General features: G+C 47.6%; 1 protein-coding gene across 1 annotated transcript in view; it reads left to right on the top strand.

The window, feature by feature from the left end:
- SPOCK2 (SPARC (osteonectin), cwcv and kazal like domains proteoglycan 2) overlaps nucleotides 1-23839 on the top strand; it is a 70836-nt gene extending 46997 nt beyond the window's left edge. The window contains exons 4-10 of the mRNA XM_083614283.1: nucleotides 227-341; nucleotides 7504-7618; nucleotides 10074-10193; nucleotides 13478-13696; nucleotides 14959-15021; nucleotides 16107-16244; nucleotides 17207-23839. Coding sequence (XP_083470409.1) covers nucleotides 227-341; nucleotides 7504-7618; nucleotides 10074-10193; nucleotides 13478-13696; nucleotides 14959-15021; nucleotides 16107-16244; nucleotides 17207-17352 — 916 coding nt within the window. The 3' untranslated portion in view covers nucleotides 17353-23839. The remainder of the gene's footprint in view (nucleotides 1-226; nucleotides 342-7503; nucleotides 7619-10073; nucleotides 10194-13477; nucleotides 13697-14958; nucleotides 15022-16106; nucleotides 16245-17206) is intronic.
- Nucleotides 23840-26062: the final 2223 nt, after the last annotated feature.

The raw sequence follows: 26062 nt of genomic DNA on the forward strand, positions 1-26062 counted from the left end.
CCTCGTGGCTCTGTGAAAAGTTTCACTTGTGGATCCCTGCCTTTTATATTACAGTGATGCCTGAGGAGCAGTCTCCAGTCTGCAGTTTCGGGATATTTCACATTCCTTAAGTGCCAAACAGAGAAGAGTGCATCTTGTGCCTGAGGGCGTGTTTGCTGCGAGGTTATCCCTGCTTTAATACGAATTCTTTGTTTCTTTCTTATCTCTTCCTCCTGTGCACCCACAGAATCAAACAGCCTACCCTGAAACTCCATGGAAACAAGGAGAGCTTGTGCAAGCCTTGTCACATGACCCAGCTCGCATCTGTCTGTGGCTCCGATGGACACACTTACAGCTCCGTGGTGAGAGAAAATGGCAGCAGCTAAGCCTGGAAACGAGGTTGGCGGGAGGGCATTCATTCAGGGGAAGAAGCAGCCGCAACGTTTCAGGGGGTCTGGTCTGAATTTCATACCTGTTTAGTATTATGCGGGGGGGCGTGCAGGGAGTTTTTGTATCTCTGTTCTCTTGAGTTATTTTACAGTCTTTGCTTATTCCTTACATTCTTAAGAGTCATAGGATTGCAGAGTTGGAAGGGTACCTGAGGGTCATCTAGTCCAACCCCCGCAGTGCAGGAATTTGCCACTGTCCCTTAAGGCGATCAAACCCCACAACCTTGGCCTTATCAGCACCACGGTGTAGGCAACTGAGCTGCTAGAATTAGCTCCGAGTCCTTTTGTTTCTCTACCCACCCACCTATTCTGTCTTCACAACAACCCTGTGAGGTAGGTTAAGCTTAAAAACAAAACAAAACCAACCACCCAGTAATGGACCCAAAGTTATTCAGCCGGCTTTATGGTGTACTGGGAGTTGGCTCTACAAACAGCTTGTAAATCCTAGTAGTAGTAGTAGTAGTAGTAGTAGTAGTAGTAGTAAGAAGAAGAAGATACAAGGGCGCTTCCCGAAGGAAAGGTGTTGTTTAGTCCTTTAGTTGTGTCCGACTCTTCGTGACCCCATGGACCAGAGCACGCCAGGCACTCCTGTCTTCTACTGCCTCCAGCAGTTTGGTCAAACTCATGCTGGTAGCTTCAAGAACACTATCCAACCATCTCGTCCTCTGTCGTCCCCTTCTCCTTGTGCCCTCCATCTTTCCCAATATCAGGGTCTTTTCCAGGGAGTCTTCTCTTCTCATGAGGTGGCCAAAGTATTGGAGCCTCAGCTTCAGCATCTGTCCTTCCAGTGAGCACTCAGGGCTGATTTCCTTCAGACTGGATACGTTCGATCTTCTTGCAGTCCATGGGACTCTCAAGAGTCTCCTCCAGCACCATAATTCAAAAGCAGGAAAGGTAGCAGCATATAAATGTAACAAATAAATAAATCTTTACTTGCGTCTCATGCAACACTTTGCCATGGGAAAAGCTTGATTCTTTAACTTGTTATTAGGGCCTGTTTGTTTCAGAATGGTTGCTCAAGGGACTAATGGTTCCTCTTTCCGCATTTCTGGATTGTAGTGCAGAAAAGCACGTTCTGTTGGAGGCTCAGGAGTGAGGCCATCTCACTGTGAGGGAAGTGCCTGTCTCCCTCCTTAGGACAAGACTCAGGAGTGTGAGCAGAAGACATGGAAGCCACTTGCCCCTTCCTCTTGATGTGTCTTTTGACTGCTCACAACACCTCTCCTCTCAAGCTTAGAAACTTTGCCCTCTTCCCTACATTGCCATCTCATGGACATAATTTTGTACTTCATTAATGCTCTTCTCCTCTAGGCTATCAGTGGGTGGCCTAAGTCCTCTCACCATTCATTTCCATCTGTAAAAACGGACAATTTTGTGAAAATTGTAAGGACACATTAACCCAAACTGTGGAGCAGTACTTACTACTTCAGTTCAGTTAAATATATTACATACACATACATACATATATATATTAGTGGAAGCACTGCAGGCATTGTTAGCGAGCGATATTAAAGATAATAACCAACAAAGACAACCTCTCTGGCACCTCTGCTTAATTTATCACCAACCCACAAAATTATATCAAGATTATATATAACCCTTTGGTGGAGGTCCCAGAGGTGGAGTAATTGGTTGATTTTAAAGATAAAGAAGAGGTAATTATGAGCTGGTTTTTTTTCCCCTTTTTCTTTTGAGGACAGCTAAAACTGTCATTGCTAAACGCTGCAGATCTGCAGAATTCTCGTGAATGCTAGTATGATGAAAATAACCAAAAAGGCACGGAGACAATAATACAATGAGGCACAGCTTTTAAGGGAATAACAAATTATACAAAGGCTTCTCTTCCTCTGGTGCAGACACGCATTTAGTAACAGAGGGAGGGATTTGTAGCGCTAAGGAGATCACTCTGTCAGCACACACATTTCTGTTTGCCTGACAGAGTGGTTTCCCTTCTCCTCCCTTCTCATTCTGTACTGACACACGCACCCCCTCGGCCAATTGTCCGGGCTTCCTTGTGCAGCCTTCTGCTAGTGCCTCCACCCCCATCATTCAGCCCGGACACTGAGGTCCAGCTCCGAGGGCCTTCTGGCAGTTCCCTCACTGCAAGAAGTGAAGCTACAGGGAACCAAGCAGAGGGCCTTCTCGGTAGTGGCACCTGCCCTGTTGAAGGCCCTCCCATCAGATGTCAAGGAAATAAACAACTATCTGGCTTTTAGAAGACATCTGAAGGCAACCCCCTGTTTAGGGAAGTTTTTAATGTTTGATGTTTTATTGTGTTTTTAATACTCTGTTGGGAGCTGCCCAGAGTGGCTGGGGAAACCCAGCCAGATGGGCGGGGTATAAATAATTTATTATTATTATTATTATTATTATTATTATTATTATTATTATTAGACTGGTTAGTCAAATCAGACCCACAGTAAGAAAGGAAACTGCCTTATACGAAGTCAGACGAATTGTCCATTCAGCTCAGTATTGCCTGCACTGACTGGCAGCAACTCTCCAGGCAGGAGTCCTTATCAGTCCTGCCTGGAGACGCCGGGGAGTGAAATTGGGACCTTCTATATGGAAGGCACGGGACACAGGTGGCGCTGTGGGTTAAAGCACAGAGCCTAGGGCTTGCCAATCAGAAGGTTGGCGGTTCAAATCCCCACGACGGGGTGAGCTCCCGTTGCTCGGTCCCTGCTCCTGCCCACCTAGCAGTTCGAAAGCACGTCAAGTGCAAGTAGATAAATAGGTACCGCTCCAGCAGGAAGGTAAACAGCATTTCTGTGCGCTTCTCTGGTTCGCCAGAAGCTGCTTAGTCATGCTGGCCACATGACCCGGAAACTGTACGCCGGCTCCCTCGGCCAGTAAAGCAAGATGAGCACCGCACCCCCAGAGTCGGCCACGACTGGACCTAATGGTCAGGGGTCCCTTTACCTTTATATGCAAGGCAGATACGCTACCATTGAGCTATGCCCCTTCCACAAATTTATTTTATCCTCATTGTCACCTGTAATCAAACAGGTTTTTGAAACGATATGAAAACCTGCTGGGCCCATTGACCAGACCAGAAATCAAGATGAGTTTTGGCAGCAAGATCAAGGAATCCTTTTTTCTTTTCTTTTTTAAGGGCACCTTCATTTCTGGAGAAGGAAATACTATTGGCTTTCCCTGGTGTTGGTTAGAAAAGGGAGAATGTCTGTTACCAAGATGTTGGTATCAAAACATCACATTCTGGAAACAAAATGCATACAATTAGGACATTGTGAATGGTTTTGGCCCACGGAATCATGACTGGAACCAACAGGTAGAAATGGCAACGAAGCAGATTTCAGCTTAATATTAGGAGAAACTTCCTAACAGTAAGAGCTCTTTGACCTCTTTGGGAGGTTGTTAGGTTCTCCTCTGCTGGAGCTGTTTAAGCAGAGGCTGGCTGGCCCTCTGTTAAGGTTGCTGTAGGGGTGCTGAAGTCATTGACCTTTCGAGACACCTTCCAACTTTTTGATTCCATGAAATGTAAACCAGGTCCCTTAAAAAGACGGACAGCGGCAATATAAGTATCGCCAAGGGTTTGAGGTCATTTGACTTTCCTTCTAGACAAAGTGAGTCCCTGGGTAACAGTGCAGTGGTATATTTACAGTATTGGAAGTGAGTGCAATATGCCTTTGCGTTACATGCAGTACAGTGAAGCTGTGCAGGATTGGTGTGACTCACTGAGCCAAAGCTCGTTTGGGTAGCCCTTGTTATGCTGTGCTGACCTACTTTTTCTGCCTTCTGGCTGTTGGAATGGGGGAGTCTGTTCCAACTAAGCTCTTGCCTTTAGCACATACAACTGCATTTAACTCTCTCAAAATAGAGAAGCGAGTCTTGTGAAGAATCGCCTCCCAGCCTGGGGTAAACTGATTCAGAAACCGAAGCATGGTTCCTTTGCTAAAAGCTGAGGCTGGTTTTTATACAGCTCCTGAAGCATGCAATTCAGAGATCTTTTACAGCCATTTTTGGATTGCTCCGTATGGTGGCCAGGGCAATTTGTGACAGGAAGTGAGGATTATGATTCTTTCCTGCTTGTTTCCTCGCATCCCGAGCACTGATCTGGCAGTGAGGTGGAGCACTGGAATTACGGCTTTGCCGCTATGTAAATAGCTGTAACATGCTTTGAACCGACCACTTGGAACCATAAATTTGGAGGTGGTCTTGTTGGACATGTAGTTTGATGCAGGTCCAGCCTGTTTAAAAGCCTCCAGTGAGTAGGGCATGGGAGGAGAAATTCAATTGAGTTTGCGTGTAAAGATGAACGTACCTACTTCATGCTTTCCAACACAATACCAGAACCAAAACACAGTCTTCAAAAGTCACACTTTTCGGAATTTTGTAGTGCAGCTCTCCTGAGAGCTAATGTGTACAAAAATGCACATACTGGTGTAAAGTGTGCATAAAAATGCATATATGAGTGAAAAATTACATGCAACAGTTTATTGTATTAGGAGAAATTGTTTTGCGTACACTTTTTCATTAGGGGAAATTGCATACAAACGTGTAGATTAGGATAAATTTACACAAAAACACTGGTGAATTTTCATGGGAACTTTTTTTAAAAAAACCCACAACCATGTGGAAATATGGAGAACCGAATTTAAGTTTGGAGAAATGAGAAACTGGAATAAATTGGAGATTTGTCCATCGCTTGTGCCAGTGAGGGAGACTGCACCATCCCTCTAAGTAACCAGCTCCATTGGCCATCTTGCTCAAATTTGTTTTGGGTTTTGTGAATCTACCCCTTCATCTTCCCACCAACTAAATCCTCCATTTCCATATGCTCTGTGTGTGGTGTTTTGTCACAGCCAAATATACTGGGGTCCTTCCCTTTTTTAAAAAAAAAAAATTGTTACTCTTTCTCCCATCCCATCAGTTATTAAGATGTTTGTGAATGGCCCATGAAATCACAGCAGGTCAAGTCAATGGCTGGGGGAAATATTTTTCTATAGTTTGCAGGAAACAGGCAGCCAGTTTGTAGCCTATTATGCACCAAAGAATGTTGAGAAGCCTTAGCCTGATTAGTTCGAAACCAGGACACAGCAGGAAATTTCATTCGGGGGAGATTAGCACTAAGAAGATTCATTGTTATTTGCTTTTGGTTCCTCGTTGCCTGAAGAGTTAAATAAAAAAAAGTAACAGGATCAGAAGGCTGGCCTGCTGCAAAACCCTTCTGTTGCAATCTGTCCTTGGATTTCAAAGGGGTCAGCGGGAGAGAGATTCTCGTTGTTGGAACTTAGAGCTCCTAAATGTACTCAGAATAAAGAGCAAGGATCATCATGGGAAGGAGGCAGGATCTAGCCATGGAGCCCTAACATTCACAGAGCATGGGGGGAAAGTTTGATTCCCCATCCCTATGCAGAGCCCTCCTGTGTTTTGGCATGAGATATGGTGGCGCTGTGGGTTAAACCACAGAGCCTAGGACTTGCCGATCAGAAGGTCAGTTGTTCGAATCCCCGCGACGGGGTGAGCTCCCGTTGTTCGGTCCCTGCTCCTGCCAACCTAGCAGTTCGAAAGCACAAAGTGCAAGTAGATAAATAGGTACCACTCTGGCAGGAAGGTAAACAGCGTTTCCGTGCGCTGCTCTGTTTCGCCAGAAGTGGCTTAGTCATGCTGGCCACATGACCTGGAAGCTATACGCCGGCTCCCTCGGCAAATAAAGCGAGATGAGCACCGCAACCCCAGAGTCTGTCACAACTAGACCTAATGGTCAGGGGTCCCTTTACCTTATAAGCAGAATTGGGTGCACTATAACTAAAAACCCCGTCCGTGCCTTTGCAATCAAAATCCCACGTCAAGCCAAATTCTGTGACCTGTGTAAGCGGGTGAAAAATAATCCCATTTGCAAGATGTCTCTAATAATAAAAAATAGTGATCAATAATAAATGCAGAATTCTGCAACATTTCTTTTGTGCTAGTCATTAAGAGCATGAGAAACTGCCTCATGCACTGAAGCCCCACCCCAGCTACCAAAAGCCTAATGTATTCCCCGATTCCTTCCCTTCCTTTGCACACATACTTGTGTATATATCTTCCCCGTCATAAAAGCAGAAATTCTCAGAAAGCCTCGTTTTGTGATGCCCCTTTCCCTCCCCCCATGGAAATCACGGCAGGCATGTAGCCTTGGCTAGTAACAGAACCCTTTCCTAAGTTGGACTACATCAGCTGAGCACCATTGCTCCCGCTGGGCATGGCTCCAGAGGCAGAGTTCATTATATTGCCATAGGAATACTTTCCAAGACCCGCTGTGCCTTCTATCGCGGACAAAAGGGAAATGGTCACATCCTCCGATTTATTATATTGAATGTCAGCATATTGATATACGCAGCCGCTAATCCCTGTGATTAATGTGTTTACACTGGAGCTGATTAATGGAGTTGCTTCCCATCAAGGAGGAGTATTATTCATGGAATTTGGAATTGGGCAGAGGGGGTGGGGAGTAACCGTTACGAACTTGTGCATGAGTATTCAGCCATTGCATTAAGCAGTAGTTGAATCGTCATCTTAGTGCAAAACTTAAGAGTATCCGTTTGTTTGTAGTATTTGGACCCTGCTCCAGAAGCCGAAAAGCAACTTAACAATCATTTAAAAAGCAAGACAGTTGCTGCCCTCGGGTTTATAATCTAAAAGAGATGATACAAAAGGGGGAAAAGGGATGGAGGGAAGATAAGCAAACTCAGGCACCAGGTCTTTGCAGGACCAGCTGGGATGAAAACAACTTAAGGAGAGGAGGAGTCTGGCCTGTTGTCCGAGGTGATGAAGTGGTCCTGCCGCCCATCTCCCCTTCTGCTCTTGCTCCTGCTGCCCAAAGATAGAGGAAAGGGAGGCATTGTCCACTCTGTAAGGGTGTGTGGTCTATGTTGGACAGACTAGACAGGGATTACCAAATGAGGAGGGGAGCGTCAGGTGGCAGCAAAGGAGCCGGTGAGATGAGGTTGAGGAGGTTCATGGCAGGCTCTCCTAGACCAGCAGAGTCCCGGAGCCCGGGTATCCCGCCCCCCATTTGATTGGCAAGTGCTGACTTCTCTGACTGTCTACTCTCCATTCTGTCTTGCAGTGCAAACTGGAGCAGCAAGCCTGCCTGACCAGCAAACAGCTGACGGTTAAGTGCGAGGGACAGTGCCCATGCGCGAGTGAGCATAGCCCGACCTCAGCCACAGACACCAAACAAGGTCAGGGGGAACATTTTAGCGAATAGTCTGATGATGGCATCCTCTCCTTCCTTTTTCTCTCTGCTGCTTTTTGTGTGAACAACAGAAAGCATGCCTAAGAGTCTGGCATTAAATCATATTCCAAGGGGCCCCAATCTCCCTTGATCATGCCATATGCATTCGTCTGCCAGGAAAACTACATGAGACCATGATCCAGATGCAGGCAAGCTCCCTCCCCCGGTAACACATCTCACACTGCGGTTTCGTGTGCATTGTCATCATTTTGTTCTGGGAAGGTGACCCCAGGGCTGGCATTACTACCAGGCAACCTTGGGCAGTTTCAGGGCTCCAGCGTTGTGGCAGCGGGCACTGCTGCTGCTTGCCATGGACCCACCATTAAAAAACAAACAAAAAAGAGCTAGTTCTCTAAACTGGGTCTACTCGCTGTTTGAATTTCCTACGGGAAATACCGTATTTTTCGCCCTATAGGACGCACTTTTTCCCCTCCAAAAATGAAGGGGAAATGTGTGTGCGTCCTATGGGGCGAATGCAGGCTTTCGCTGAAGCCTGGAGAGCGAGAGGGGTCTGTGCGCACCGACCCCTCTTGCTCTCCAGGCTTCGCGGACCTCTCCGCAAGCAGCGGGAGCGCTCCCGCTGCTTGCGGAGAGTTGCCTGCATGCTGAACCCTGTGCGCGCTGAGATCAGCGCGTCCAGGCTTCGCGGACCTCTCCGCAAGCAGCGGGAGCCAGCGCTGGGCTCCCACGGCTTGCAGAGAGCTGCCTGTTTGGGGGCTGGGGTCGGGGGAAGCTCGGGCCTCCCCCGCCCCAGCCCCGCGCCTGGGGGGGAAATAATTTTTTCCCCTTTATTTCCCCCCCAAAAAACTAGGTGCGCCTTATGGGACGGTGCGTCCTATAGGGCGAAAAATACGGTACCTACGGGACCGCCTCTCCTGGTATGTCCCATGGAGGACTTTATGGTCTTCAAACAAAAACATTTTGGAGGTCCCAGGCCACAGAGAGGTTAGGCTGGCCTCAACCAGAGTCAGGGCGTTTTCGGCTGTGGCCCTGATCTGGTGGAACGCTCTGTCACAAGAGACTAGGGCCCTGCGGGACTTGACATCTTTCCGCAGGGCCTGCAAGACAGAGCTGTTCCACCAGGCCTTTGGCCAAGGCACAGTCTGACCCCCTCCTTTGGTGATCCTCGTAGAACTCTGGCCCAGTGGTTGCCATTTGATTTTGAATTGATTTTAGAATATTGATTTTAGAATGTTGTGTTACTTTTAATGCTGTTAGCTGCTCTGAGCCCAGCTCCAGCTGGGGAGGGCGGGATATAAATAAAAATTTGTTATTATTATATTATTAAAATGCTCCCTTCCCCACAGTGCAGCATTGTTCTAGGGCAGCGTTCAGAGCACAGTCTCAGCTGCACACTAATGCCAGGTAAGCCCATCAGAGCCCACTGCTGGGGAAGGCCTTCCATAAAGAGTACATATTGCCCAGGTCCCACACACACATCTAGGGTCTCCTAGACTTGGGTCAATATGGTGCTGACCTAAGAGCTGTGGGAAAGCTTAAAGCACCAAAAATCAGGTTCCCCCATGACTGCAGTTCTGGTCCACGCAATAAAGATTCAGAAATCATTTCAGCACATCTGCCAAGAGCCAGTTCGCATGGAAATGGGAAATCCAGTTCACGCTACACCGTCGTTTGCAAAATGGAGGAAGGAAGGAAATAGGTCCATTTTGTTGTTGCTTAGATTTCTTCCTTGCCCCTCACCATAAGGACCCAAGGCAGGTTTAGACAGTATTAAAACCAGATGAACCAATTTACAATCAAAAATATAAGGTGGGTCCTAAAAACGTACCATAGGCATCAAAGGCCAGGATAAAGAGGTAAGTATCTGCTATGAGGCATGCATGAAATAAATATAAATAAATGAATGGATAAATAGAATGCTTAATGTTACTTAGCGAATATAGCACTGTTACCTGAGCAAAACCTAGCAAATTAATTAACTTTTATTCAGTATGTTGGTATAAAGGTTGTTTCTGAGTTGTATGCTATTCTGTACCTAAACCCTTAAAATGGCAGGCTTCTGTCTGCTGCTTTACATCCCCATAAAAGTACAGAAGGCCAAATTCTAGACAAGTCCAAGATGTGTAACACACTCTGGTTAGGCAAGTGAGTGGTGCTCTTGTCAAATCCTGGAGTTTATCCACCATTTGGACAGCTCAGACTTTTGTTTAAGGCAGGGATTTCCAAGCTAATAAATGTCAAAAGTCATCCCCTTCCCCAACTCCTCAGTAAGCAGTCCTTTCTGTATTACACACATTAACACACTGACTTTACTCCATGGAGGCGGAATGTTTTGCTACGTAAAAGAGACTCTTGCACAATGAATAAAATAGAGTTTGGGTGTCTTTCATATTCTTCCCAGCTCGGGGTGCTCAGTTAATAATTCTGCATTTGATTTACAGAAACCTGTACTGGGCAAGACTTGGCAGACTTGGGGGATCGGCTCCGTGACTGGTTCCAGCTCCTGCATGAGAATGCCAAGCAGAACAGCTCCGGGAGCGCAGGGGCCAATCCAGTGAATGGTATGCAGAAACTGCAGCCGTTGTCATATGCATACAAGTACACAAACAGTCATGGAAAGACAGGGGCGGAGCCATGCAATCTCCGAAGAGATTCTCTCTGCAGTTACTGGACTGCTATCTGTGTCCAGTGATTCCCTTAGACTGAACGTCTTTGAGCTGCAGGTGGATGGTTGGCTGCATGATTGAATAGGTTTAAAAAACAAACACTTTTCTGTCCTTGGAAAGCCTGCACGTTGGGGAGAAAGGGTTGCGTTCAAGGTAGTAGCATTAAGGCGAACCTTAAGTCAGGATGAGGATTTCTGCTTGCACAAGGAAATGTTCTCCTCCTCTGCTTCCTCCCTAAATCTCTTCTGGGGTTTCCTCCAACTCTGGAGTAGATTTGAGGACAGCGGCCGGGGACCCAGTTGTGTTAATGCAACAGTTTTGTTGAATACCGCCCATATTTCTTCTATATATTTCTTCCTGGCAGGCTGGTTTTCCACACACAGGGAGCTTTTGATAGGGGATAATGCTGAAACGTGTGATTCACAGTCTACGAAGGGGTACAGTCCTGGGGATACTTATGCGCAATAGGATATTTCTGAATGCATACTTTGGCTTAACCCAGGGGTTACTCTCCCATCATCCAGAGCCAGTATAGTCAATGGACAAGGATGGAAGGGAGTTGTAATCCAACAACATCTGGAGGGCCACTGGTCACCCCCCCCCTTGGCTTAACCCCTCTATTTCCTCTAAGTTATACCAAGAAGAACGTTGTTTCATTCAGGTGTGAAAGACTCAGGAACATATTCAGCTGTAACGTCAGCAGTGCAGAGACACCGGTGGGAAAATTCCGCCATGTTTTCAGGATCGATGTGAGAAAGCTCTGTGTTCTGCACTGAATGAGGGAAGGTGACCACAATCAGCCCTTCAACAACTCCCATTAGAGAGAGACAGCCTTGTTGCAATGAATAGGACTTTGCGAGAGCCACAGGCTCATTTATTTCACCAGAGCTGGCGCAGCAGATGTGCCTGGTTCCGTCAATCTTTATTCTCCCTGTTGTGTCAGCTCTTATTTCCCCTTGTGAAACTAAATTGTTTTTGCTTTGGCTGAGCAGTTACTTGTTGGGTGCCAGCAGCTTGTCGTATTTCGGCACTAAACTGGTCTTTATGTGTGACTCTATTAGTTTATATACCATGAGATCAGGAACGGGGAATCTGCAGCTCTCCAGATGCTTCTGGACTACGAATCCCGTCATCGACCCCAGCTGCCGACCAAGCTGGCTGGGAATGATGGGCAATGTAGTCCAATAAACTCTGTAGGGCCACAGCTTCCCCATCTCTGCACTAAACAGTTCTTGAGTCACCATCATGTTCATCCAATCAGATTCGGTGCGTTAAATACATGTGCCAGTTTGCCATATTTTCATTAGCTGAAACACAATACTTTGTTCTCAGAGCTGATCTGAGAAATTAACGCTCTAACGACAAGCTGGAGTCTGTGGAATTCTCTACTTATTATTATTATTATTCCTTTTGTAGTTAGTGTGATAAAAGGAGAAATGTGCTTAGCACAGAAAGTTGGACTGGTTTGTCATCAGCAAATGCACATTTTGTACATTAAACCAAGCAAGCCCTGCTCATCTCCTGGCTGCTTCCACAGAGCAGAGCTTTCTGTGTGGGCCACCCACACTCTGCCAGTTGCTGTGTGAGCACAGCAAGGTAAAGGTTTTTGCGCACTTGTTTGTTTCAAACAAGTCCCCAGCCCCTGAGCAGAGTTGGCAGATTGGTCCCAGAGCACACGCAGAACGTGAAGTGCGACCGGTCAGGAGGAAGATCATTAGTTTAAATGTCAGTGAACAGAAAGCGCCAAGCCGCATGCTTCTCCCACAGGCGGGCCTGATGCATTGGAGGAAGTCTTGCCGCGTTGGGAGGGCGATGCCCTTGTGCCACCGTTGGCTCTGCCGCTCTCGTCCCTCGGCTTTCGTAAGCAGAGCAGTGAGCCGCCGTGGCTCACCTCCAGCGGCGAGGAAGTCCATCTGGAACCAGCCTGGCAGCAGCATCACAAACTACGTAGGAGATAGGAAGTGAAGCAGGCCGTGTGGGGAAATGGCAAGGCTCCCGTCTCCTTCAACAGCAGCTGCTTTTCCTAGAGGGCCACTTTGAGAAGCGAGCCGAGCGTGGCAGGCCGACGCCACAGCCATGACCCTTTCAGGCGGGCTGCCACTGTCGTCTTCTGCCCTGCGTGTCACGTCCTCCTTGCATCTTCTGCCTCTAGCTTGGCTTCAGGAAGGAGAGGGGTAGCAGCTGGTACCTTGTAGAGGACCAGATTTTGCCAGTGGGCCTGCAGTTGTTCACCTCTGCTCCATACATGCTTAACATGTATTTGCCATGCAGAACTGCGATGGCGGTATTTTGGGGTTCCGGTGCAGAATTTCAGGCCTGCGGTTTGAATCCTGGTGTGCAGCAGCATTGACAGGCAGCCTTTCCAGGAGAGGCCCTGCGTATGCACAGGCTTGTGTCGACGCACGAGCTTTTAAATAAGTAAAAATTCTGCAACTAGGAAGACGGAACTCTGTGAGCGGTATAAATTATGCAGATTGAGCGTGTTTGCATAATGCATGCAGCTTCTCTGAGGAGTGGCAAGGCACTCCAGGAGCACCTGCCTCTCAGCCACAGGGTGTTCTGCTCGGCTTCTCGTTTGTGTAGCTCCTAAGCATCGCCTACACGTTTTTAATCACCACTGTCTTTGTAGTCATAAGGTCTAGCAGCTTGCTTGGTTTCTTTAAAATAACGAGTAGAACCTGCAACAAATCACTGCAGGTGATCTACCTCTCAGTGCAAGTGCTCCTGTTCAGAGTTGCAGACAGACGTGTTATCCTTAGGATACTCCGTTGCACACAGAGACACAACCTTTGGGTTTTTTTGTTTACCAGCTGACACTCAACATTCCACAGCTGCTGAGCATGCTCAGTCTCCATTGGGTTGTCTTTGGGGTGGTTTTGCCTCCTAGGGGTGTATTTTTTAAGTTTTATACTTCTTACCTTGAGGTTCACCTTCACACACTGCTTCTCCCATCTCGTCTCTCAGAAACCCCATTTCGGCTCCAAACCACCTGAGTTCACTCTTAGAGGGAACAATGGAAGCTGAGGTCCTCAGGATGATGAATTCTGCACCCAAATCCCGCACTTGCGGGTGCAAGCGGCCCTCGTTAGAACTATATGCGCAGAGGCACCTTCGCTCCCCCTTACTCTTCTTTCTCACTCTCTGCTGTTGTTGTTTTTTCAAACCCCTTCTGCTTGCAGTGCTGGACAAGAGCCTTGTGGCCAGTTGCAAAGACTCGATTGGCTGGATGTTTTCCAAGCTGGACACCAACGGCGACCTTTTCCTGGACCAGACGGAGCTGGCAGCCATCAACCTGGACAAGTACGAGATCTGCATCCGGCCTTTCTTCAACTCCTGCGACACCTACAAGGACGGCCGCGTCTCCACCGCAGAGTGGTGCTTCTGCTTCTGGCGAGAAAGTGCGTTGCTGCAAGGTTTCTCCTAAGAGTCTTTTGTGTTGACTCCTTCCAGTCAGTCATATCCCGCCATTCTTTATATAGTGCCAACTGTTGTAAGTGATGCTGAAAGAGATACACACACACGCTGACAAATGGGCTTCTCCCTATCTTTCACTGATGGCACTGAGCTAAAGGCCTCTTCTTGGCTGATGTGTTTTACCATAGCATAATACTAAGTTCAGGGACTGTGGGTTAAACCACAGAGCCTAGGACTTGCCAATCAGAAGGTCAGCGGTTTGAATCCCCGCGACGGGGTGAGCTCCCGTTGCTCAGTCCCTGCTCCTGCCAACCTAGCAGTTCGAAAGCACGTCAAAGTGCACGTAGATAAATAGGTACCGCTCCGGCGGGAAGGTAAATGGCGTTTCTGTGCGCTGCTTTGGTTCGCCAGAAGCGGCATAGTCATGCTGGCCACATGACCCGGAAGCTGTACACTGGCTCCCTCGGCCAGTAAAGCAAGATGAGCGCCGCAACCCCAGAGTCAGTCACGACTGGACCTAATGGTCAGGGGTCCCTTTACCCTTTACTTTTAGTACTAAGTTCAAGCTGTTTAAAGAGGCACTTGTTACAGCCCCACTTAGATTAAAGATCATCGTCCTTTATTTGCACGCCACCTTTCCGTCGTAAATTTTGCTCGTGGTGGCAAAACTTGCTAAGTGGCAACAGAATTTAACAATAAGTTAACCAAAACATCTCAGCATCTCAGTAATAAATATACCATAAAATTGAACATTAGTAAGGTCTACTAATAAAACACAGAAACATCCCTGTAAATAAGGCACCTTCAAGATTAATTCTGGACCCCAACGGAAGCCCCAAAACATCACCCCACCTTGATAGTCTCTAGCAGCATGCTTTTCCCCAGGAGCTGCCAAAAGTTTTTAGGAGGGAGAATATTTGCTTAGCGTTTACGTAGTGCTTTTTCTTATGAACTCAGAGCCCTTTGCATATATACTTCAGTAATCCTTGCAACAGACCTGCAAGGTAGACCAGTGCTGTTAGTAAATGAAACACCTGGTATTTATGTAAGTGGTTTTTCATAAGGGCTTAGAGTGTTTTCCATATTTTATGTTAATTATTCTTCCAGCAGTCCTGCAAGGTAGGCCCTCGTATCAGAGATTACTGGGGGAGAATGGCTCATTTATTGACACGGCTCCGCTGAGATTGTTTTGAGCTGGTTTTTGGCAATCCTGGAATGGACGTATGTTTTGCTTTGGATGTTTCAGAGCCTCCTTGTCTTGTGGAGCTGGAGAGGATACAGATCCAGGAAGCAGCCAAAAAGAAACCTGGTGAGTTGTGGAAATGGGGAGGTATTTGGGGATGGGTGAGGGAAGGGGAAAGGGATCTTGTGGATGTCTCGGTGCTGATAGTCGATGCTTAGAAGGCACTTAACCAGGCAGTGCTGGTTTCTTTCACCCAAGCCCCATCTCTGCTTGCCCCACAGCTGAGGGCCAGAGGATCCACACCTGTTTTAGATGATGGTGTCATGGAAATGAAGATTTAGGCAGATCTAACGGCTCCTCCCTAAGGTCCAGCTCAGGCATCCCCAAACTCGGCCCTCTGGCTGTTTTGGGACTACAATTCCCATCATCCCTGACCACTGGTCTTGTTAGCTAGGGATGATGGGAGTTGTAGTCCCAAAACAGCTGGAGGGCCGAGTTTGGGGATGCCTGGTCCAGCTCATACATGTGGGTGGACATGCTCAAAGCAGCCTTATGGCTGGAGCCATTTGTGCGAGCAAATCCCCAATCTGGGCAGATTTCAGCAATAATCGTGCAACAGCTCATTGTCGCAGGCCAGGCCAGGGGTATTTGTAGCGGTGCATTGCCCTGGTGCATATATGGCAATCCACTTATTACACATTATGATTTTTGTCAGTGGTTTTTGCACACCATAATTCTTGTCAGGGAAATAATCGATGTGTGAAGCTTTTCCCTTGTCGTTTTCCACTGCATATGTTTATGCGTGAAAGCACCTCTGAGGTCAGATCATTTTTTGTTTAACTGTGTATTGAAGAAGCTAATTTTTTAAGGTGGTTCTAAGCACAATTAAATATAAAGTCCGTACTCTGGCCAGTTATTCCTTACAGTCTAAGCTGCTTTCTTATTCAAAGTGTATGATCTTCCTTTAAATTCCCAGTTGTACAAGATGCTGTGGGCTGCTAGGGTTGCCATATGTCCTCTTTTTCCAGGACAACTCCTCCTTTTCGCCATGGCGATCCATAGTTAAAAGCAGAAGTCGGCAAATGTGTCCCTCTTTTTTGTTCTTCAAAACACAGCAATCCTAAAAATCATTTCCCAGCAATGAAGTCCTGCTGTGGCAACCATTGTATCCCAACTCTACTGACGCCCTGTTGCTGATTTTGCTTTCCCAGGGATCTTCATCCCCAGCTGCGATGAGGATGGCTACTATCGGAAGATGCAGTGCGACCCAAGCAGTGGGGAGTGTTGGTGCGTGGACCACCTTGGCATGGAACTAACAGGAACGCGGATGCATGGGAATCCAGACTGTGGTAAGGAGAATGGAGAGGGAAGGTGGGAAGAACTGTTGGCGGGTTGGAGCACAAAACGTACACGTTGCACACGACAAGGGGGGCCTCCAATGTGGCCCCCGTCGTGGACTGGTTGGATGCAGAGGAACGGTGGGAAGAACCAGCTGTGGAACCCACAAGAAGGCTCAGAGGCCAGGGAATGGTGGTGGGACCACGATGAGCGGTCAGAGGGAGAAGACTGGGCAGAGGAGGTGTCGGAAGCTGAAGAGGTAACAGGTCTGAGTGAGCTGGGAGAGTCTGTGACAGAGAGGAGTCCAGAAGCTGAAGCAGGAGAGGAGGGAGGCCAAGAGGCAGAGAGGAGACTGGCTAGTGAAGAGGCACAAGTGTCTCCCCCGCTTGCTGCGACCAGCTCCCCTCTTCCTGGTCTCCCAGAACATGCAGAGAAATGAAGAGGGCAGAGGAATGGGAGACAAGACAACAGAGCCTTCGGCTGCCGGGGAAGGAATTGAGGGAGGAGCCTTACAGAGCGGTGGGAACCTCGCAACTGCTTTCCTGGGGCTACTAGGAAGAGTTGCTGTGATCTCTAGGCCTGCACTGTTTTGGTTTCTTCGAATGAAGAGTTAACTTCACAGACACTGGACTTAGGCAGCAGTGAGGAGGTAGGAACCTTCAGTCTCAGCAAGTGCTTCTAGGCGGGGGGGAGGGGGGCAAGACTTGCCGGAGACGAGTTGCTGTGCTCACGAGGCCTGGGGTTTGTTTTTTTTTGCTAACAAAGAGTTAACTCCAATTTGCTCGGTGTGATTTCCTGCTGGCTCGCTCCTGTTGGCCCCACTTGTAGAGTTGAGCGGACGGGCTTCCTCACCATGGAAGAAGTGAATGAATGCCTTCTGAGGGGGAGGGTTCACCATCCACGGTTACCAAAGTGCCGCACCGCTGTTTCCTTACTAATGCTGCTGCTGCTGTTGTTGTTCTTGTCGTTGCAGATGATATCGTTGGATTCTCTGGGGACTTTGGGAGTGGCGTCGGGTGGGAAGATGAGGAAGAGAAAGAGACTGAGGAAGCCGGCGAGGAGGCCGAGGAGGAGGAAGGCGAGGCGGGAGAGGCCGACGATGGAGGCTACATCTGGTAGAAGCCGCCGAGGGCACAGTTTGGTCAGGATGCTGGCTGCAGGGCTGGGAGACGGCCGTCGAAACCCGAAGGAGAGGAACAGCTTAACAAGATGATCAGGAAACACAGTTGAATGTAACTAACTATGGCAGAACATGTTGTGTGTGCGTGTGTGAGTGTGTGTATGTATGCACCTGCCTGGGTGAGTCCATTCTCCTTACATGGCCGTGGGGATTATCTTGTTTCCCAACCCCCAGCTTAGCAGAGATCAAAGCTGTATCAAAGCAAAATGGGAAAGGGGGCAAAGTATTCTGCACTGTAGGTTGGGGTGGTCTTTTTATATATATAAATATATTTAAAAAATGTAATTTAATTTAATGTTTAAATTGTCTTATCACACATTTCCGCTCGTAGCCAGACCCCCAAATATGTTTACCTGCCCCATCATCTCTCGTGTTATGGTTCCTAGCAATAGCTTCCAATAATTTACACATTGTTAGGTATGTACACCCTGGTGCACCAGATCGCTTTCAAGCACATGCTCTGCAAGCGCCCAGGAGCTCTGCCAAGCATTCCTGGGTCTTTGTTGCAATGGAAGAGGTGTGATCACCTGGCTGACAGGTCAGGGATGAAGAGCGGCCCCTTTCTCTTCCTTTGACCATATGTTAGATCCATATCAGGCTGGGACAGGTAGCACAGCGCTGGTTCCAAACTTGGCTAGCATATCACGGACTTCTCAGACACTGAGAGGGTCCTGCAAAATCCTACCTCCCTGGAATATTCCCCACAGGAGGCTTGGCATCCTCGTATTGATTTAAGAACCATCAGGTGATCACAGGGTTGCGCCCGCCAATTTCGAGGGTCCCAAACTTGTCTCAACTTCATCTCTGGTCACTGTAGAATAACGGGCTTCCATTTGGCCTCTCAGTGCCCTGGCAGAGTGACAGAGGCATTTGGGCACACAATTGGCTGAGAAACACTGATTATTATTATTATTATTATTTTAAAAAAGGAGAAATAACGTTATTGATTGTGGAATGCAAATTTGTGGGGCAGGCTAGGGTAACCGACGGCAAAAAGGCATCCCTAGCTAGGAACAAAGTTCCCATGATGAAAAAGGGGGGCCCATCATCCGTCAGCAGCAAAACAGCCACCCCAGGAGGTTTGCTTCCGAATGATTTGGGTTGCAGTGTGGCGTTGCTATTGGCTGCTTTGTTTCTGGGTAAAGATGCTTGGCAAGATGCTCTTTTCTACATTCTTTTCCAGGTCAGGGGAACTGTAGGCTTTTGGCCTGGATAGGGTGCACCACGGCAAACTTTAAATTCTCCTTTGAAAGAGACAGGCGTCCCACTGCTGCTGCATTTGGACGCACCCACTGCTTTGTGGGCGTGGGTTCCTGCAGGTGTGAGATTCTGTGTGTGAGTGTATTGCAAGTGCATGGGTGTTGCAGCCACGGGTGCCCTCACGCAGTATGAGCAGATGGCGGGTGTTTGTGTGTGTGCGTGTGTGGAGAATGAGGGAGGGCCAGCTTGGCTTATTACATTGAGCATTCCAGAGCTTACGCAAAAACTGCGCTTCCGGTAGAGCCATCTAGGCTTTCTGTGCGGCTCCATATCCTTCAAATACACACACAAAAATATGAATAACTGTGGGATTTTTATTTTTTTTAACGTGAGCTAAACCTCCCAGTGAGCCTGGCCACATGCTTGCGGTGGCACCATAACAGAGAACACTTGTGTAGCCCAGCTGTGATAATAAACAAGCCTTGCTGTGTCGACCTCTCTTAACCTTCCTTCTTGCCTAGGCTTTTCCCTCTCTATTTGTCTCTGTCTATATACACACCCGCACGCTTCACACCCCTCCTTTATTCCACTATTTCTTCTACTTTTCTGCAGAGAGAATAATAGATTATGACCGAGCGAGACTTGGAACTTGTCACTGCCAGGAGGGAGTGGCCTTCTCAGTCCGTGTCCTTTGGGAAATTCCTCCTCTTCCTCCTTAAGACTTTGCGTTTTTGTACCCTCCCCCCTTCCCTTTCTGCTGCTAAGAGATCCATTTGCATCTTGTTAATACACAGAGTCACAGAATTGTAGAGTTGGAAGGGACCCTCAGGTTCATGTGGCCCAAACCCCTGCAATGCAAGAATATGCATCTGTCCCACTGAACCTGCAACCTCAGCACCAACTATCCAGTGACTTACTTGAGCTTTGGTTTCTGGAAAGCCCCTCTTTGAGGGCTCCTCCACTGTTGTTGCCTCCCACCCCCCCTTCTGCCTGTGTGTCTGGGACTGAATTTCCCAGTGGTGCATGTTTAAATAACCTGTAAATACATCTTTCGAATCCGGGAAGCAAATTTTCTGCTAACTTCACTAGGCAGGGCAGCATCCCAAAATTAATGCAAAGGGGAAGAATTGCCTATCTATTTGGACACAGGAGTGACCAGGATGGGGTGTTTTAATGGATGGCACAGGGGTGGCAGCAGGACCAAGTCTGTGCAGACATGCCGGGGGGAGCGGTGTTGGCTCTTCGTGTATTCCTTGCACAGCCCCCGCCTCTCCCTGCCAACCTGGTTTGCCCCATCCAGGGAAGCAGCAATGATGGTGCCCCTCCACACCAGACACTCTTGAATACTATAAAACTGGGGGGGGGGGAGCGACAACAATTTTGTGTGTGTGTGTGTATGTGCTTGCTGTGTTGATAACAAGGCTTATGGTTGATGATTGCTTGTCCTCCTTGACACCTTTGACGACAGCCTTGGAGACGGATGATAGGGTTTTGTTTTGTTTCCAGAGGGTTGAAGGTAGAATGGCAGACAAATGGTGGCCCGTGATTGATCCTCATTCCCGGCGTTGTGTCTGATTGCAGGTTTTTGTAGGTTTTGGCTGTCAAGAACTGCTCAAAAACCAACTTCTCAAAAATGTATTGCATCGACCAAAGACAAAGGAATGAGTGTCAGTGCCATGGAAAACGATAAGTCAACCATGCCACTTTCAACTCTCTTTTTAAGAACTATTTTCTCTCTCCAGGTTGTCTAGTTCTGCCCAGTTTTGAAAGAGAAACTTCCCCATGGGACAAAAGACATACTTATTCGCCAATGGAAGAGAAACCTCTCCATTTTCTTAAGGGGAGTTAAAAAGTAATTGGAGAGCATTTTTTCTTCTTATGGTGAACACATAATGTCTTTTGCCTATTCTCTGCTTCCAGCCTTAATTTTACACCCCATTTGTTTTAATGCATTTTTAGCTGATTCGTATTACCCCGTGACACATTCTCTGACTTCTAGGGTAGCAGAAGCAGAAGATACGTCATCCCAGATGACGTCCGTAGGAGAAACTCTTGCCGCCCCTGTAGGGTTCACCTTGTCAAGTGGACTTGGGTGCAGAATTAAAGACCTCCTGTTTCTCCTTGGGTTGCCAACTCCTTTCCTAACAGAGAACAGAGAAATACTGCAGGAGCAAACTTCCCAATCACTGTGACTCCATGACTGGCAGTGTGGGGATTATTTTATCTGTAGTGCTTCTCCTGTCATGCAGCTGTTCAAAGACATGAGAGCAAGACTTTGTGTCGAGTTAGTGAATCGAATCTCAGCTCCCCAAACCTTTTTGCTAGGGTTAAACTTTAAGAGTATGTGGATTAGTCCAAATAACCTCTGAGCATGTGCAATGCCCCTTCCTACTGGGTAATCTGAAATAGGCCTCTTTCACATATCTGGGATTACATGGTAGGTCTTTCCAGATAAGAGGCTTACTTTTGGAGCAGGCTTGAATCTCAGGACAGGGTCCTGCTGGGGAAAGGAGTTGGCAACCCTTGACTTTGCTTAGATTTCACGGGGGTTGGTTAGATCATCCCAGTTTTTCAAAATCGCACTCTTTTTTCCCAAACCTGCAAGCTAGTCTGAATGTTGTAAATAAGGAAACAACACTTGGCGCATGCATGCCCCCCCCCTCTCTCTCTCTCACACACACACACACAAGTTCTTCCTCTTCACAGCTTTGCTTTCCACACCACGTTCGCCCCATCAATGCTGTTTGTTTTCAATAAGAGCAGGAACTGTCTTAGCCAGCCTGGGAATTCAACACCAGAGACAACTTAAAAGAAATAAAAAAGAAAGAGTCTCTTCCCCGAGGGAAGCAGCTAGGATATCATCACCATATCATGCAGCCATGCCAGCGCTGGAGCTGTGTGTATCAGGCACTTCTGACAACTTCACCTGTTTTGCAATCTCTGTGCTGGCAGAGAGGGAGAAAAGACAAGCGAGGAAGCCTCTTATCATACCGTTAGTATCAACCAGATTCAGATTTCTGAAAACACCAGGATTGCATTGCCGCCATTTTTTTTTTCATGCATTTACTTGAGTCCTGTGCAAATAAGAAAGAGCAAGCCTGCTTCGGAGCGTAAGTATGTAATGTTTTGGTTGCTTCAACAAATTGGCCAAAGGGGTCTCCCTAATAGCAGGTGTTCCTCTTCTTTGTTGCTTGCCTCCCTTCATAGATTTTTAGGTTTGCCCCTAAGATGATCACATTCTTAGGTGTACGCTGACACGAGCGACTGTAGTATGGCGTTCGTATCATGTTTTGAATCTGTGTGTCATCCGAGTACTCTTGTCAAGGAACTGTGATTGGCAGCGACTACCTGGCGAGCGTGCCCTCAGTAGCAAACCCAGGTTTGCCTTTGTGTAATGTATGAAACAGCCCTACGGGCCTGATCCTTGCTGTTTTGAGCTGGTGAAGTCCTCTTTCTATTCTTTTGAGCTTTGAGGATCAAGCTCCCCTGATCCTCTCTGGGAGAGCTAAGCAATCGCTTGCTCAGGTGGGCAAGAAATTGCCTTCCATTGGAACCCCTTACTGGCCGATGATCAGAGGACAAATGAATATATCTGGAAGAACTCTTGGTATTCATGTGTGCAAATATTATTTTCCCTTGATATTCATTGATTCTGGAAGCTGGAGGGGAAGGAAATGGACCATTCTTCTCCTCCAGAGTACAGCTGACAAGAATTAACATCCAAGGGAAGGAAATCTTTGCAATGCAATAAACTCCTAAGACTGCAGCTAACCAAAGGTTTCATCCAAAGGTTCTTGTATTCAGAAGTGACTTCACTTCATTTTAAAATGTGGAGAGTAGACTGCAGTTCTTGAACCACCTCCTCAAAAGTTGGCCAATGGCCATTGGGATGTGTTCCTGTTCTGATGCTTTCATTCACAAACATTGTGTAGAGCATGTGACTTGAAGATGGCAGCCAAAGGTTGCATTTCTCTTAAGCACGCTTCAGAAGCGAGTTCAGTTGGAAGTGACGTCCATATCCAGCACTCATTCTGCGCAACAGCCAGAGGTGTGCATCCCAGTCTGCACCAACAAGTGAAACCTGCAAGTCCATTAAGTTCCAGATGATCCCTGAGATATGGATCAAAACACTCACCCACATTGGCTGTAGTGTGTCTGCTTCTACATAAGGGATTCCCTTCATGTTGTAGCAAGACAATTGTGTTAGTTACTGGGGGAGTTAGGCTCACAGGTGTGCTGCTTTTGAAATTTGCCCTGTACACAAACACACCCCTCTTCTTCCCCTTAGTGTCCAAATCTCAAATACATCATTTCTACACATTTATCGCAAGTCTCCCCACACCAAACAAATTAAAGTAGCTCTGTCTAGTCCAATCTATTAAACCTTTCTCTCTTCTCTGTATTGAATCTCAGCTCAGTGTTGATGGAAAGAATGTGTATTTTTAAAGTGTTAAAATGAGTTGATTTTTTTTTTGAAAGGGGGAAAAAAAAACCAACAGCATTTTACGCTTAACAAACCAGAATCGAGAAACAAACTCGCCTATAGCCTGAGAACATATTTAAGTCTTATGTGCAATAATAACTTCTGAACTTTATAGCGTTAAACATCGTGTTCAAGTGCTTTGATTTCAGTTTGTATATTTCAGTGCTGCAAGTGTATCTCGGTAATTCTAGACGATTAAAAATGAAACAACAAAAAAAGTGTTAGAACGTATGTGTGTGCATATGGCGGGTGCTGGAACACCAGCGGGGGCAAGCTTGCCCAAGTTCGTAGCCTTTGAAATCCTATTGCAGGCTTTGTTAGTCTCGTGTCCTCCGGATATCCACTTTGGACCACAGTTCCCATCAGAGCCTGTGTGGGCTGATGGGAGTCCAGGACATTCGGAGAGTGCCATGTTGGCAAAAGCTGTCCAGTTAGTTCCAATGGGAAAGTTTAAACACTTCCTTCCACGGAAATTGTTCTGGGACTTTAAAGAGCTCAACTTGGACGAGACCTTGCCCCCCCAGGCTCCTTCTGTTCCTAGGCGCCCTCTCCCCTCCCTCCCAGCTGTGACACTCCTGTATCGCTTTCCCGGCGGCTCCCTGGGAAACTGTTTCACATTGTCGGTTCTCTGCCTAATAACTTAACTTACTTAACCTAAGGAAACAAGTACACACGTACACCATTCCAAGAAATGAATACAACCTTATTTTTTAAAAAAAGAAAATAAAAATTTATAAACATCACTCCGTTGTGGTTTGTAATGGCACTGGGGAGGGGATTGGGGTCGGGGAAGAGTTCAAGAAGCCGGAAGGGCGCTGATGCACACTCAGGGAAGACGTCTAATTGTAAAAATGCCCACCTGTTGGGCTCCACCTGGCTGTGGCACTTCCACAGCTTAGGAAAGGCATTTCTGTGATTTGAGTTGGGAGGTGGCCTCAGAACTGCTTTGCAGGGGCAGAACAGCTCAATGGGCGTATGCAGTCATATGGGTAAATGTGGAACTCCTAGAGCAGAGATGGTGAGGGTCTGGCCCACGGACCAAATGTGGCTCTTATGGCACACCCAAAACTTTAGGCCGCGTCCATTGCAGGCCCGAGCCAGCCTCAAGTAAGCGCCTAAACTATAGTTGCTGTATTTCAAAAAGTAAAAACCAGGATGCCCTGAAAGTTGTTGAGCCTTGACCATCTTCCCATTGGGCTGGAATGCTTTTCAAAGCATCTCCCAACACACCCCAGAGCACATCTTGCAGGAGGGTTGGGGGAATCAACAGGTTTCCAGATCTGGGTGGACTACAGCTCCCTTCATCCTCAGCAACTGGCTGTGCAGGTGGGAGGTGGCGTCCGCTAAACTCTGCTGGTCCACAGGTTCTGCATTCCTGTTACAAAATATTCACCTGGTAGAGAATCTGCTCTACCTCGATGGTAGCATTCGGAAGCAAGTACTGTGCAGATCTCTGCCATCCACACTGCAAAGCTCCAATGCTCCTGGCAGTCCTAATGATTGCGAGAGAATAAGAGGCGACAAAGGCTGTCCTTGCTCTGCCAGATAAGCAGTCCTGGCTTGCTGGCGAGGATTCGGTTTTCTGCTCTCACATAAAGCCACAAGGAAAAAGGGAGTGATGCCAACTCGAAATGGGAACGAAGCGTTGAGTCGCCACTGCAGAACGCCGAAGGCCTCTTCCTGCTGCAGTGTGGGCACATTGCTCACTGACACTCTGCGGCGGCCGTTGGCAGGCCGCGAGCCAGCAAAGCCACAGAGGATTTTTCTCCTTGCTTTCCCATTATCACCAGGCCAAGGCTTCGCAAGTTGCAGCTGTCCCCTCAGCTGCCTGCATTTCTAGGCCCACTTCCAGGGCCTGAACAGTGACAGGCCTGTTTGCCGAGGCTTCGCACGGACAGCACCTGCAGAGAGAGTTAACTCTGGCTTCTCAGGGGCTTGTGGCGTGTTGCATTTTGTGCGAGGAAAATAGGCTTCCGGACACCAAAGGCATGCAACTTCCACTTTTGCCTATTGAGCATGCCAGGTCAGTCCTAGTATGGCAGCAGATTGAGGCGACCTGCTTTGAGCAGGGCCCAGGATGAGGGTGGTGGGAAATCAGGTGGCACGTTCCATTTTGCCGGCCGAGGCAAAAAGGGAAACGTATAATAATAATAATAATAATAATAATAATAATAATAATAATAATTTATTATTTATACCCCACCCATCTGGCTGATTTCCCCAGCCACTCTGGGCGGCTCCCAATCAAGTGTTAAAAACAATACAGCATTAAATATTAAAAACTTCCCTAAACAGGGCTGCCTTCAGATGTGGCCCTGAACCCGTACCTGGGTTTCACGGCGGCGGCTGCAAAATGACAGCAGTTCCCAGCGAGAATTCACTTAAATCTTGCAAGATCTTCCCAGATCTTGCCAGCGCTTCTTCTGCTGTGGGGCAGAGGGGGCACTGCCTCTTGGATTTCTGCTGCCTGAGGCGGCTGCTTCACGTTGCCCCATGGGCGAGCTGGCCCTAGGGGGAAATAAAAGACATGAATGTCTGACTCTGACTGGAGCAGCAAGACTATCGTTATGGGGAGCTCTGCTTCAGGTGGCAAAATGTCTTGGGCCAGCACTGCACAACCAGGAAAGGCCATTAACAGCTCACATACCAATATGGGGGTGCAGACACAGGACACTCTGACCATTAGGAGACAGACACTTTGGAGAAAGACATAGAAAGAGGAAAAACCAGGAGGCACCTCCCATTTTCCCCTAAGTCAAACTTTGCAGGTCTCTGTTGGGTAAAGTTCTTGTCTGGTCAAGGACCCTACAGGGGAGGGAACATGCAGCCATGGGACTAGGCGAGTGATGTTGCCCCAACAAGCTGTCTGCTACTGATGGGAGGCAATGGGACATCAGGGACAGAATATGCAACATATTGAAGAGCAACAGCACATACTAGGGCTCTGCAGAGAAGCGTTTATGTGG

Source organism: Podarcis filfolensis (genome assembly GCF_964270895.1).
Source record: "Podarcis filfolensis genome assembly, chromosome: 5".
Lineage (NCBI taxonomy): Eukaryota > Metazoa > Chordata > Lepidosauria > Squamata > Lacertidae > Podarcis > Podarcis filfolensis.